The 14,715-nt window shown below is 38.2% G+C and overlaps 1 protein-coding gene across 1 annotated transcript in view; it reads left to right on the plus strand.

The window, feature by feature from the left end:
- STK39 (serine/threonine kinase 39) overlaps window positions 1–14,715 on the plus strand; it is an 82,321-nt gene that overhangs the window by 18,697 nt on the left and 48,909 nt on the right. The window contains exons 3-10 of the mRNA XM_062498201.1: window positions 3,987–4,095; window positions 5,404–5,545; window positions 7,684–7,739; window positions 9,369–9,478; window positions 9,578–9,679; window positions 9,874–10,007; window positions 13,235–13,283; window positions 13,388–13,453. Coding sequence (XP_062354185.1) covers window positions 3,987–4,095; window positions 5,404–5,545; window positions 7,684–7,739; window positions 9,369–9,478; window positions 9,578–9,679; window positions 9,874–10,007; window positions 13,235–13,283; window positions 13,388–13,453 — 768 coding nt within the window. The remainder of the gene's footprint in view (window positions 1–3,986; window positions 4,096–5,403; window positions 5,546–7,683; window positions 7,740–9,368; window positions 9,479–9,577; window positions 9,680–9,873; window positions 10,008–13,234; window positions 13,284–13,387; window positions 13,454–14,715) is intronic.

Here is a 14,715-nt window from a genome sequence, read left to right on the forward strand (position 1 = left end):
TGCTGTGCATGATGTATTAACAGCTACAGTCCCCAAAGAACATTTATATAAAAAGATAAATACTTGCAAGTAAGATAAATACTTGTAATAATAATTGTAAGATAAAATGGCCAGAAATGGATGTCTTTGGTTAGAATTTGAACCAATACTGGAAATTAAGAATTAAAATGTTACAAACAAACAAGCAAAACCAGACAAAACAGCCAGAAATCTGCAAGAGAAATTCTTGTGGTCTGGAGAAACGATTGCAGTTAGTTATGAGCTTGTAAAAAGTTACCTTGCCAAATGCTTGAGTGTCTTTACTGTTGACGTGTCTCCACTGTCTGTCAAATGAGGCAGTAGGTCTTGAATTATTGGTCCTATATTGCTTTCTTTTGGTACAAAGGCAACTGTGCATACCATCTTTTTTTATTTTATAACGTAAGTCAATTTCTGCTTTTTCATGCTCAGATTCTTCTTTTTTTTTTTTTTTTTGGTAGATCTGTTTTGATCTGAACATGAATTCTGAACATGATCTGAACATGAAGCCCATCCACAACTTTTTTCTCTGAGGTTCAAGGTTCAGTTCAGTTCTGTTGGAGAAACTTTAAAATTTTGTTTGAAAAATAGAGAATTTTCCTGGAAAAAAGGCATAATTGACCTTCAAAACTATTGTTACAACTGTACTAATATTTTCATTTCAGTTGATAATACTTGGAATGTTCTTGCACTTGTGGCAGAATCTGAATTTAAAAATTTTGAGTCTAATCAGTTTTCAGTCGCTTATTTTTCTGATGAAACAATTTTTATTGGCACAGGGATATTCTAAAACTGTCTAGTCTCTGAACACGCTGTTTTTTAAAATGCTGGTGCAGAGTGCTTACGAATGCTGTGCACAGGCACCCTTCACAAGCTCTCAGCTGTGTGGCCTTCAGAGAAGTGGAAATGCATCGAGCCTGGTGGCCATGTAAGCAGACCTAGGATTTGGGCCAGTGTCAATTAAAATAGAAAGGCAGTGTGGGAGAGAGTTCAGATATTACTGAGGTTACACAAACTGCCGAACTCCTGAAATTCGATACTCTGTTTCCTGCAATGTCCTGTGTTCTCACTATTGTAACCTAAGTGTAACTTAACCCCCTAAGCCGAGGAAAAAGTCCTGTCCTTACTACTGTCCTGACTGGGTGTCTTCTCCGTCCCTTTGCCTCCAGTTGTTTTTATTTATTTATTTATTTATTTATTTAAAAACACTCAAGCTACAGAAGGCACAGAATGTTCTGTAGGATGGCTGGCTGATAGAGCAGGTTTTCGGGGTGCTGGGGTTTCTGCGGAGGGCTGCCCCGCGAGCAGGGTGTCTGGAGGAGCCGCTGCTGTGGGGCCGTGCCGGGCTCTGTGGGGCCGTGCCGGGCCGTGCCGTGCCGGGCTCCGTGGGGCCGTGCCGGGCCGTGCCGTGCTCTGTGGGACCGTGCCGGGCCGTGCCGTGCTCTGTGGGACCGTGCCGTGCCGGGCTCTGTGGGACCGTGCCGTGCCGTGCCGTGCTCTGTGGGGCCGTGCCGTGCCGTGCCGGGCCGTGCCGTGCTCTGTGGGGCCGTGCCGTGCCGTGCCGTGCCGTGCTGGGCTCTGTGGGGCCGTGCCGTGCCGTGCCCCCTGCCCGGGCCCGGCCTGCGCGCTGCAGCTGAGAGCACGAAGGAGCTCTCGCAGTTGCTTATTAACTGTGTCACACACCTGCCCTCAGGCTGAAAGACATTTTTATGCAGCTGCTCAGTGAAACTGGATCAGGAAAACCTGGCTGAAAGAGGTTAGCTTTTAACCTGGGCGTATTGCCTGCTGCAGCACACAAATGCCTGTGCTGGTGCAAAGTGGGGAGAAGAGAGGGATGAGGGAGAGACTTAAATTGCTGTTATTTCTTTGTTGCTGTTGAATGCCTAAGGTGACATAAACGTGAAGAAAGCTCCAGCGTGTTCCCCTGGATGTTCTGCTGCAAGCTGTTTCACTGGCAGTGCATTTGAAATGGATGCTTTTCTCCCTCACCTGTGCATATCATGGGCCACAGCCAAATCGATGAAGTCTGCGAAGGCTTACTATTCCGTTTGTGATAGGAGTTTTCTAGAACTGCAAGTCTGAAAGTCTTTCCTGACTAAAATTTCATCCCTTATCTCTCATGAGGTGCATTTTGTTTGTTTAGTTTTGTTTTGCAAAGGCTGAAAAAAAAAGTAATGCAATCTGAGACACAAGGTGCCTTTGGCAATGGTTACTGTGATAGCTCAATTGTTGCCCCTGAGTTGGTGCAGGGAGGTAAAATATTCAAAGCACTTTTCAGTTTAAGATAGTGAAGCTTATCTCAGTCAATTAGTTACATTTCTGCATTATTAATGTCTGAGAAAAATAGATGAGGTACATTTTTGCCCAGTGATGTCAGCTGGATTTTTGAGTCACTGTTATATTACCAGTATGGGAAAATAATAAAACAGTGTAAGAAATGAAATAGTAACCAGGAGTGGGAGAGTTACAGTTAAGATTTGGAATGGGTGGCTGAACTGAGAACCTGAGGCAGTAATTTGACTTGTGTTTAAGATGACTTGACTTCTGGGAGAGGAAAATGTGCTCCACATGTCTCTTCTGTCTCTCACCTACTGTCTTCTGGGGGATGACAGGGAGGTGTCTTGCAAATTGCTCTTATTATTCAGGCTCATTGATTCATTATCCAGGCATTCTTCAGGATTCAGAAGTTTTCTAAGGAGGAGGACTTTGGACACAGAACAAGCTGAAATGTGTGTCAAACTGCAGCCTGACTTTAAAAGTCACTACAAACACCATGAGATTAAATCCCAGTCTTTAATACATATAATTACCTTTTTATTTTAAAAACAGCTGTGATTTTGAGTGCATTGCAAATAACAAAAAATCTCTTTCAAACAATTGCTAAAATGAAGTTTAAAGTTTAAAATGGCATTTGTGGCAGTTTTAATCAACCTAAGTGGGACCTGCACAGTGCCTAACTTGCACAAGTGCTGTTGAGTCAGAGAGAAACAGAGTCTAGCTCAAAACAGTTGCTTTTCAGGGAGGGAGGAGAGGATGAAGAGTTTTTTTAGCTGGATTGGCTTCCAGACTGGCTCACCCTCCAGGAGTGTGTCCTTTAGCACCAGGGATGGATTGGGGCTTTGTGGCTGGAGATAGAGAGGGAGAAATAGGGTTGAGGCAGCTTAAATTTGTGAGGCCAAACCCTCTGGTACAGAAGAGGCCTCAAGCTCCTATGTAAAGGATTGGCAGAAGAATGAGAGTGTCTGGAAAGGTGTTACAGAACAATTATGTGGAAGAGTGAATAGAAAAAGAACTCTGCTTGAATTAATAGATACAAGACAGTCATTCTTAATGTGTACAGCTGTGGTGTGTCATAGATGCTGTTACTTGGTAGTGCCACGTTGTGCATCTGTTGGTGGCTGTGTGTTCCTCTAGTCAATTGTTTCCTATGACTTTTGGCCTGTAATACTGCTTTTTCTCCATTTCTGTTTGATTGTGTGGCTCTGGTGTCTACCTGTCCATCCCACAGTAGCTGAGCCAGTGGTGCTGTGTCCTTTGTTCGATGGCTTCCTTCCTCCTTTCCTACCTATTCCCATTCCTTCGTATCCCTTTTGAGCAGAAAATGCAATAGATTTTGACCATTCCTTGCATTTTGTTGTCCAGCCTGTACCCCCACCTTCAGTTCTTGGAGACTACTCATTCTTCATTGTTTACTGTGAATTTGAGACTTTAACAGTAATTTCTTTGCTGTTCTCAGAAGAAAAGTGATGTAGCTATGCCTCTATCTCCTGGCCAAACTTCCCTCACGTTCTTAGCAATAATGTTTTTTCTTGCATGCAGATCTTTAGGTAAATTGAGATGTTTCAATGCCTTGATGCATACTCCGTACATACTTTAGTTCTGTTACAGTATTTCACTTTGAAAATTAAACTTTATATTAGAAAAACTGATAGCTGGCTCTGTTGTGTTGGGCTTTGTATTTCTTACAGAAAGAAATTCAAGCAATGAGTCAGTGCAATCACCCTAATGTGGTGACCTATTACACATCTTTTGTGGTGAAGGATGAACTTTGGCTGGTTATGAAGCTATTAAGTGGGGGTAAGTTACTGGTTTTACTTGTTTTGCTGCAAGGCAATTGTAGGATTTTTTTCCTACTGTACCACCTTAGAGTTCATTGATCTAAACTAATGAGAAAGGGGTAGACATGACACAGGATGAACCTTGAGATGTAGGCATGTTAAGGAGGAATGTGCAAGCTTACAAAGTTTGTATATCTGTATTTATAGTACAGGCTAAGAATTGCTGAAACACAGTAGTTACATAAACAGAATTTAATTTTCATTCTGAACCAATTTATCAAAGTTCTCTATTAAGGCTGTGTAGGGAAAACGGATTAGAATTAAGTTAATTCTGTCACTGTGATAATTTATGGAGTTTCTCTAGAATTCTCTGTATTTTTATAAAAATGCATGTATTTCTGATTTCATAATGAGTATTACTCATTCCTTATTCAAGCAAGATCTATCCTAGGCCAAGTTTTCCACATATTGCATCGTTTTTATTGATTAAACTAACCAAACACTTATTGTATTTTTTTATGATAGTTACTAGTATAAAATTCTTATTTAGTTCTGGAGGATGAAAAAGGGGGCTGAACTTTGTACTTGTAGTTTAGAAAAGAGATGCCCCAGAATAAGATGTGATGCTTCTGGTTGTTACACAATGTTGTTCAAGATTAGTCTTGATGACAGCAAGCTCCTTCACCGTGATTCTGGAAAACAAGGATGGGAAGTGCTCATAACACTTGTGTTGCATTTGGTTGAATTGGTCAGTTCAAGCAAAAGCAAGAATAGAGAATGAGAGAAACCAGTGATTCATGACAGGAATTGACTGTGAGCTGTCGAATAGTGCTTAGATAAAAACAAAATGTTTCCATTAAATGCCTTGAAGTGTATACTGAAGTTCAATGTCAAACTATGTGTCACTGGGAATGTTGTCATTTGTTTGCATTTGTCTCCTTCCAATCTTGCAGCTGCATGTTTACATCGTGAACACTTGAACCATAATCTAAACTGGATAATAAACCAAGACCTTTGCAGTACATATCTGCTTAAATATGGAGTACTCCTGAATTTTTAATTAGAGGTTGCTTTGCAAACTGTTAGCAGATCTTTGTAATGGATCATTAAGTATTACACCATTTTTGACAAAAAGCTGCGCTGTCTATCTCGTTTGGATGGGTTAGTGGTGTGCTTTATTCTGAGAGCTAGTTATGTGAAGCATTTACACATACCTGCAAAGATTTAAATTTCAGTAGCATAGAAAGAATGAAGAAATACAGCTTTCTAAAGAATCTGGTATGATAATGCTTTGTATATGCTTTATTTTCTCTCCTGGATAATACAGGTTCAATGCTTGATATAATAAAGTATATTGTCAACAGAGGAGAGCACAAAAATGGTGTGCTTGAAGAACCCATAATAGCAACAATTCTTAAAGAAGTGTTGGAGGGCTTAGACTATCTACACAGGAATGGGCAAATCCACAGGTAAGAGAAGATATGTAGTGAAAAACATTTTCAAAATGGACTGTAGCTTTTTGATTCTGGTCAGCTGCAGTGGCTTGGCTAAGCCAGTTGTATTGCCTCTTTCACTTCTGTAAATATGATCAGTGACTATCAAGTGATAGTGCTCATGCAGATACTGTGATCTCGGTTGCAGTTTGTCACTAATACTTGTTAGTATTTGCCCATGTCTTTATCCTGTCTCTGTCTTCTAGTTTGGATTGGTTTGTGCTGTGGTAAGCATGCCAGAGCTGTGGTCCATAGCCCTGTGCCTGCTGGTGCTCCAGATACCTCATATGATTCTAATCTGTGGTATATGTTTTGTGACTTGGTTATTGTGTTGCAATGTAAACCTGTAATCTCCGGTGCTTGGACTCCTGCAAAAATACAAAATGATTTTTTTTTTCCTGATAATCAGTAATTATTTATTACAACTCTATAGACCTTCTTTTTGACCATATGCAAAGCTGGGATTGGCACTGTGGAACTGCATCTTAGTGTATATGCATCTAATGATTGCCGTGCTCTGTATATCCTCTCCTCCATGTAAATTGTGCCGATTCCCTGGGACAGTATATACATATCTGCTGTAGGAACCCAGAGGTTGTCCCCATTCTTTGATGAAGTATCCTCTGACCTTCCTATTAACTTTATTGAGGTGAATTTTTCTTTTAAGGAAGGAGTCAGTAGTAGATTCTATTATAAGGGAATTTTTACCCAAAAACCAGGTGTGCTGCAGACAGGACTCTGAGAATCGAGGTGATACTAATGTAGCACAGTAATTGTTCTTTATGTGTAGTATGTCTTATGTCTCATCTTATAAATGAACTTATGTAAATCAAGAGCTATTTCCTCCTTTTGCAGACAGAAAATTGAGATGGAGAAATAAAGAATAGCTATCTTGACTTCTGGTCTGGAATGCCAAAGATCTGCCTCAGACCTTATTTCACAGTATTCTTTTAAGCTGATATTGTTGTAAAGGGCACATTCATGAACTTTTAAGGATATCAGGACTCTTTGAGGTCGGATTTGTGAATTCTCACACGTTCTTAAAGTTCCTTAAGATTAAAAAGAGAGATCTATCTGATACATCTGAGATTTCTCCTTCTCTAAACTGTGCAGAAGTCCTGTTGAAATTGATCATTGTGCCTTCAATTTCCCATGTACGTTATGGGTGAATGCTGTGGTATAGTTCAGGGAATACTGTGCCAGGAGGCATTTGTTAGTTGGAACTGTTTTCAAAATTATTCAGGTATCTTGTTCTGTTATTTCAATGCATTCTTTTTAATAATGTATGTGTGTATGTGTATATATATATACATATACATATGAGGAAACAACTTATATTACCTTTCAGTAGTAATATAACTTCAATAAAACTTGGAAAGATTAATTTTCTTAAGTCTTAATTGTTATGGTAGCTTCTGTATGACAATTTTAAACTGTGCATTAAGAATAGGGTACCTGTTTCTATTAAAAAAAAAAAAAGAAACAAACCAAACTAAAACAACCACAGAGTTTTCTTCTGAACATTACATGTGACTAGTGTGTTAAACGGATATTGTTAACTCTTAAGCACATACTAAATTTTGAATATATTCAATGCCAAGTAACTTTTCACTGCTGTACCTGATAGCAAAATATGTCTGCTATTCCTGAATTTTAATAACTTAATTGGATAGAAATATACAGTACATTTACCTCTTTTGGAGATATGTCTCTTCTCTGAAGAGATTGAAGAGGAGGGGTTTTTTCCAACTTTTCTTTTTCATTACTGGTGCAGTTGGATGTGAAAAAGCATTAAATCTTTCCGTTTGTGAGATTATATAAAAGGTGTTAAACCAGACTTTGAATCTAAATATTTGTCTATTAAAATCTATCCCTGAATTCTGCTCATTTATGCTTGAGCTGAATTCTGGTCTTTTTATATATGAAAATTTGTTAGAGTTTGAGTTCTGCACTCTGTTTTAATGTTGTTCAGTTACATTTTACACATCAGCTTCCTTTTGTTGGTTTAAATTTGAAAATACAATCTTGTGAAACTATTCACTATGCAGTATTTATTTGTTTGCATAAAATATGCAGTATGTGCTTTCATGCTAACCCCTTTTTGTACATTCTAGAGATTTGAAGGCTGGCAACATTCTTCTGGGTGAGGATGGCTCTGTACAAATAGCAGGTAATGGTGGTGGTGGATAAATGAAAGAAAAAGGTAATTGCAGCTGCATCAAGGGCAACTGATATCAAGGGGAGAAGTTTTTCTGTTGGCTTTTAACTATTCCTTTTGGGGTACTGTAGCCCCAAGTTACCCAGTTTCAGATTTCAGGATTCTTAATTAATGGTACTTGACTCAGAAATTATTCAGTATTTCTCTGTGTCCCATCAAATATATAAGGAAGCTTTCTAATGTCCTCTTAATGTTTCCATTTGATTCACCCATGCACTTTGAACAATTTGTAAATGGTAGAAACTGATATTTCTCTTGATTTCATTTTTTTTTTCTGCAAGTAAGTGTATTAATTCTTGGGGATCCAACAATTTGTGTGTACTGTCCTTCATAAGGACTTTGACTGTAAGTTTTCTAGTCACTGGGATGCATGAGCTATATCTTACTGAGAATTATTTTTGGCATATCTGCTGTTTGTTTGGCTGTGGTATCTGTTGGATGCAGTTGAGCATCTTAAACATCCTCTGAGTGCACTGATGTGCTTCTTGGGCTGTAGTCTGTTAGAATTAAATCATTTGGTCTCATAAGAGCAAGGCTCATATCCCATCTCTCAGGCTGGTATCAGGTTATCTGGAAAACAATGGGGGCAGGTGGTGATACCTGCTCCATCCCCCAGCACACTGCCAGGCCTTTCATGGTCTACAGTGGGTGACAGAGCATTGAGAGTCCTCAGTAATAAAAATGGCTATAGAGAGAAGTTGTAATTTTTATATAAATTATGCTTTTGTAGAACCATGTATACATGTATTTTAAGGGCTTTAATATGCCAGTGTCAAATAATGATAAAACTACATTTTTCTGTCATTACTGGAGGTGTTTCATTTTCAGCCTTAAAATCAGATAACAACAGGAGAGCAATAGGGAATAAATTGAAGTCTATAGTGAGCTACTCTATTTCAGCATAAACGGATTGTAAACAGTTGAAAATACTCTTCATATAGCTCCATTCAAAATTGACAGTATTTCTGCATACATTGGCAACCTGCTCTTTCTTCCACTTATGTGCCTACCTCTCCCATAGAGCTGTCACTGATGTAATGATGGGTTAACAGAACACTGAGCCTTTTCTTGCCCCTCTTCTTCTACTTTAGAATTTGGAAAAAGCTATTCATGTCCTGGTCTACTATTAAGTACATATTAGTGATGACTTTTCTCATCATCTTTAGTTTGTCAAATTCCTATGAGAATTGAAGTTACATAGAGTATTCTGTCTTGTTCAAAACACATTCATATTTAGCTGCTATGCAGAAGAAGCTCCTTGTCTTTGAACAACAGCAGATGCAAACCTTGCAGAAAGTGCATATTTGAAAACCCTAAGTGACAGGTGTACTGAAGTCCTTTGCAATTTTATTCAGGAAGACATACTGGGAGGTTAAACTTGAGGATGTTTTAGTGTGGATTTCTCTGATAAACTTCTATTCCATGACATTTCAAGAACAGTGTGTTGTGGTGCAAAGGTCAGCTCTGCAATGGAGAATTTTTATAAGCATACCTCTGGGAACTGACTTTATTTCTAAAATGTGAAACTTTTGCTTTGTTATTGAGAGTTTAACAGATTTCAGCTTTTCTCCTCTTTCACAGATTTTGGTGTTAGTGCATTTTTAGCAACTGGAGGTGATGTTACTCGTAACAAAGTAAGGAAAACATTTGTTGGCACTCCCTGTTGGATGGCCCCTGAAGTAATGGAGCAGGTATTTCTAATGCTAATCAGAAATTTAAAACATTTTTTTCTTTTAATTTTGGAACTTGAGACATTACCACCTTGGTTTTCTCTTCTGGTTGTGTTTCAGGTGCGAGGTTATGACTTCAAGGCCGATATGTGGAGTTTTGGGATAACAGCCATTGAGTTAGCAACAGGAGCAGCACCTTATCACAAATACCCTCCTATGAAAGTAACAATCACTTTGTAATTGTTAATGCTGTTAGCTGTATTAGTTATTATTAATGCTGCTAGATAATGCTACTTCATTTTCAATAGCAGCTCAGGGTACCTAAATAAATGTCTCTGTGAAGTATTTTGTCTCTTTTAATTTCCACATTTCAAATTGGTTTTGCTTACAGCACCTCATTTTTGGGTTTATTTTAGGTGTTAATGCTAACGCTTCAAAATGATCCTCCCACTTTAGAGACAGGTGTAGAGGACAAGGAGATGATGAAAAAGTATGGCAAATCCTTTAGAAAACTAATCTCATTATGCCTTCAAAAAGATCCTTCCAAAAGGTAGGTCACTATTGCCATGTAAAATAGAATTATTTTTGAAAATATGTAGATTACTTTAAGCTACAGTGACATGGTCTTTAAGTGTATGATTTGAATTTTGTAAATAGCAGCCTCCATCTGGGGAGAAGAAATTGCCTTTTACTGTTCCTTAAGTTTATTTCTTCTGATTGTTAACTTAATGTATTTATACTTAAACACAGTATTGAATTAAATGCCAATCAAACAAAAGTCCTTGCCCTACATCTTAATTTCTCATCTGAAGCAAGATATAAATCTTGATACTGTGCACAAGTCTAACAAGACTGTTGAGATAGAGCTGCAGAACAGTTGTTAACAAAATATATAATTCTCTTGGCCTTTAAAAGAAATTATAAATAATTTTATGTTAATCTTTCTCATTTTGTGACATAAACTTAGTGCTTTTTAAACTGGGATATTTCCAGAGAAAATTACTTACTAAAATGTGGGTTTTTTTTTTTTATATTGGAAAGTTAAGGGCTCCAAGTTTGTTGAATTTTCCTCATGTTTTTTGTAGGGAGTTGCATGTCACGGTGTCTTTGCTCTTTGTTCTTTCTTGCTATGTTTTTTAATAGCCAAGGTGATGAAAGTATTAAACATCTATTCCAAAACCATTGTTGAGGTCCCAAGTTTCCTGAATAATTAGTTTATTTATTCATTTTTATGCAGACCTATTTTTGCAGGCTTTTTATTTTCCTGAAGAATTGTAGGAAACACATTCTAATTAGAATTATTTCCTAAGGTATTTAGTGTATCACTGTTTTCTCGAGTTTCAGAGCTGCTATTTTGGTGGAAAGATTGTTCTGAGAGAGCAATCCTGTTTGTGTGTGTCATTCATGGTGGGTACTTCCTGATGTCATGTTAGCCTAAGATCAGGATATGGTTGTAGGGAGTCAAATTGAAAAGGTGACAGCAGGAATACTAGAGAACAAGTATAATTCAGAAAAAAGATGGTGGCCACGTCTTCGTTCTTGAAATACTTGGAAATTTTTTTTTCCCTCAAAGATAATTTGTGTACTGCTTTCAGATTCCTGATCCCCTTTCCCTTGCTGGTCTTAGTAGCAAGTCCTGAGGCTCTAGGCTTAGTACTGCAGTTTGGCTGCTTACACATAGGAGTAATAATAGTAGTAGTGGATAATCAAGCTCTTGATAATCAGGCTTCTTTTAGTTTCCTATATCTAGAGATTTTCAGGGCAATATTAAAGTGGTGTGAAGTAATGAGAAGTAATTAAAATGAGTTTTCATTGTCTCCTTGAATACATAATGCTGAGTTACCTGGTGTGTAATAAAGGTGTCAGTGTTGTAATATTGGTGTTTAAGGCACTTACTTAAATTTATACGTTTATTAAAACACATGCAATACCTTAATGGAACAATTAGGCCAGCAAATAGATGTTCAGATAGAAACAGGTTTAAAGCAATTGTTTTTATACTGTGGAGTCATCACTGTTTTTCATATTTCTTACAATCCAGGATGTAATTTTGCATGGAGATCCCTCTAGTAGCCATTATGTCACCTGTGGGAGAAGTCCTTGCTCTTTGTGGCAAATTCTAGGAGTGCCATTGCACTGCTGTAGGCTCAGACTATGATGTTTTTCTTTTGGGGATCTCTGTGGGTGTTTCTCTCTCTCAGTGCCAAGGATGCTGCTCACAGTCCTCAGCTGCAATTCATTGCTGTGGCTTGTGTAGAAAAACAGGGCCAGAAAGCATGTCCAGACCAGTTCAGAAACATCTGACATGATTAATGGTAGAGGAATGGAGAACACTAGTCTGGATAAAACTTTACTGAAATGTAGCTTTTAAGTGTTCATAGCCCTGTTATGAGATATGATGGTACTGTACTTTGAGAACTTTAAAACTTTGGCACAGAAGCTGATTTTTCTTTTAGTTTTCCCTTCCTGTTTGCTCATCCAAAATACATGTATGAATTACTACTGCTCTGGTAGTCTCCACAGGACCACTGATCAGAACTCCTTTGTTTTAGAACTTGGTGCTTTGGAGGTGAAGAAAAATACGCGCTCTGCTCTCTGTGACTAAATGGAATTCTTTGTTAATGTCAAGAGTTGTTTAATTAATCCTTGCAGATGTGAACTGATGTATACATACAGACTGTTTACTACTCCTCTATCACTCTGTAGATCTGTTCTCAAAGAAATAAACTAGGTTAGATTTTTGGGGTTTTCTTGAGATCGAGATTTTCCAAATGGATGTTTTCTCACTGTTTTACCTAGTTTGCTCTATATTCAATCTCTTGCTGGAATTCAAAGTGAAAACTAGAGCAGATGTTGCTTTTGTTTATTTAGAAATGATGAGTCTTGAAAATTTTGACTTCCCTAAATTTAGCTGTGTCAAAATTAGTCCTAGATGGTGGTATAGGCTCCTAATGGAAATGATAGAGGATTTAATCTCATCCCAAGAGGTGCTTTGCTTTCTCTCCAGAGTCTGCTTCAGGACCAGAGTCTGGCTTTGGCTAGATAAGTAGCTTTTTGGATCCCTGAAGCTAGGGAGACAAAACCTGCTGCTGGAATCACTTAGGTAGCTGTGAGATTGTGGTTGTCTCTTGGAAATGCTGAAACAGACTAAAGCAGAACTGCAAGTAAAAATGAAGTGTGTAATTTTTTACCTTACAGCTGTTGTTTTGATTTGTATTTATCTGTTTGATTGGAAGATGATCCTGATGACTCTCTTTGGTTTATGCATCAATTTAATAGTGTCAGTATAGTTTCTTGAGAATATCTGCTGACATCAGTAAGGTAAAAGAACACCAATAGGAGGTACTGATGCTGCTGTATGGAAAATGTAATTGTGCTTTTATTGCTGTGGAGCAAAGTTTTAATTGTGTTCAAAGAGTCATTTGGGGAAGAAAGAAGTACCTACCTTTTTTGTGAGGTTTTTTTGGTTTGTTTTATTTGCTTTTTTAAAAAGTTAAATGCATTTGTGTTGAACAAAAAGGGGGGGGAAATGGCAGGTTAAGAGACTGGTTTCTTCTCTCTTTTTTTTTGTTAAGTTTGTCATAGAGAGGCTTAATTTTTTTTTCATGTGAGGTAAGTGAGCTTGTGTGAATTAATTCAGTAGCTATTATCATTCATTCCCCATTCATACAGTACTAATTCAAAAGTATTAGAGACGTACCATTTAACTAACGTCTTGTACTGTATTCACTGAGAGGGGTCTTTGTTTTCTGTTCTAATTTATTATTGATCTTTCAGGCCCACAGCAGCAGAACTTTTAAAATGCAAATTTTTCCAGAAAGCCAAGGTAAAACGTTTAACCCTACGAGTAAATTTTGCTCTGCCTTAAAAATCTATGTGAAATATCTTTTTTCTTTGTATTGATTTTTAACTTAACTGTTGGTTTTGCAGAATAGAGAATACCTGATTGAAAAGCTTCTCACTAGAACACCTAATATAGCACAAAGAGCAAAAAAGGTGAGTGCATTCACATATTTTTCTTAACTGGTGTGGAAGGTAAAGCAGTCCTTAGTTGCCTTAGATTTTTAGTTGACTTAAAGAGCAATACTTTTAATGTAGTCCTTCAAAGATAGTGAGTTTTGAATGAACATTTTCTGCAATCTTGCTTTCTCTAGGAAGCCCTGAGGCATTTTTACTTCCTTTCTAGCCTTGTCAAAATGATACATGATATTTGTCATATTGATATGTTTTTTTTCTCACTTCCTCTTAGAAATCTACAGGTGAAGTAGTTGTGGGGAAAAAAGTAGACCTGCAAATACATAGGTTCATAAACTGCATAATTAATATCTTCATTGATCACCTAGAGAAAGAGTGAAGATTCTTTAAATAGTATTTATTGAATACGGCCTGGTTCTTTGGATTATTTCAAATGTTATTCCCAAAAAGTCAGGTAGAAACTCTGCAAAAGTGCTGTTGAGTTTTTCAGACCAATGGAGCCTTATTCCACAGGTGACAGAGTTAAATCCACAGCTATTGCATATACTGGTATTTCTGTGGTGCCTTTGGCACTTGTATAGATGGGTTTACCAAGTCATGTGCAGCAGAATAAAAAAAAAAAATAGTAACTCCTGACAGGTAAGTATTGTAAAACCTTTAAATATGAAGCAAACTGCTGTTCATAAGAGCTAAGAAACAGGAGTGAATGTAGGCTCCTGTTTGTCATGTGGGAAAAATTATTGAAGTCCCTTTTTCCTTTCTGTCATGACTGAAGTCAGCACGTCTCTTCAGTATGAGGCACCTGCTCAGAGACTGCTGAGCCTCTGCAGGTGACACAGTAGTGTGCTGAGCCCAGCCTTCTAAAAGCAGGCTTGCTGGGGGAATATTTTGAGGAGGGCATTTCAGAAAAGGAGCTGTTTCTGCCTTTGTTGGCATGTCAGTTAGGTTGCAGCTGCCCTGACTGGCACTTGTGTGATTTTCTGTCCTCTTTGAAGTATTGGTTTGGTGAAATTCTGCAACACTGAAATGTGTTGTGGCTCGCATTTGGAAGAGACAGCAAGACCTGAGTGCTTCAAGTTTCTTCGAATCTTCTTCGTATGGAAGTAATTTTTGGAACTCGTAATGTGGGCTGTGAGTGGCTGGAGCAGGAAGGGCTACCGAGAGGGGTTTGTGGCAGGGGTGTTGCGCTGAGCAGGTTCGCTCCTGCGACGGGGGAAGGAGGAGTTCAGGGTTTGGCCGTGCGGTGGCAGCAATGCCCACACAAACCAAGATCCGGCCGGAGA

Source organism: Cinclus cinclus, chromosome 9 (assembly GCF_963662255.1).
Source record: "Cinclus cinclus chromosome 9, bCinCin1.1, whole genome shotgun sequence".
Taxonomy (NCBI): Eukaryota; Metazoa; Chordata; class Aves; order Passeriformes; family Cinclidae; genus Cinclus; species Cinclus cinclus.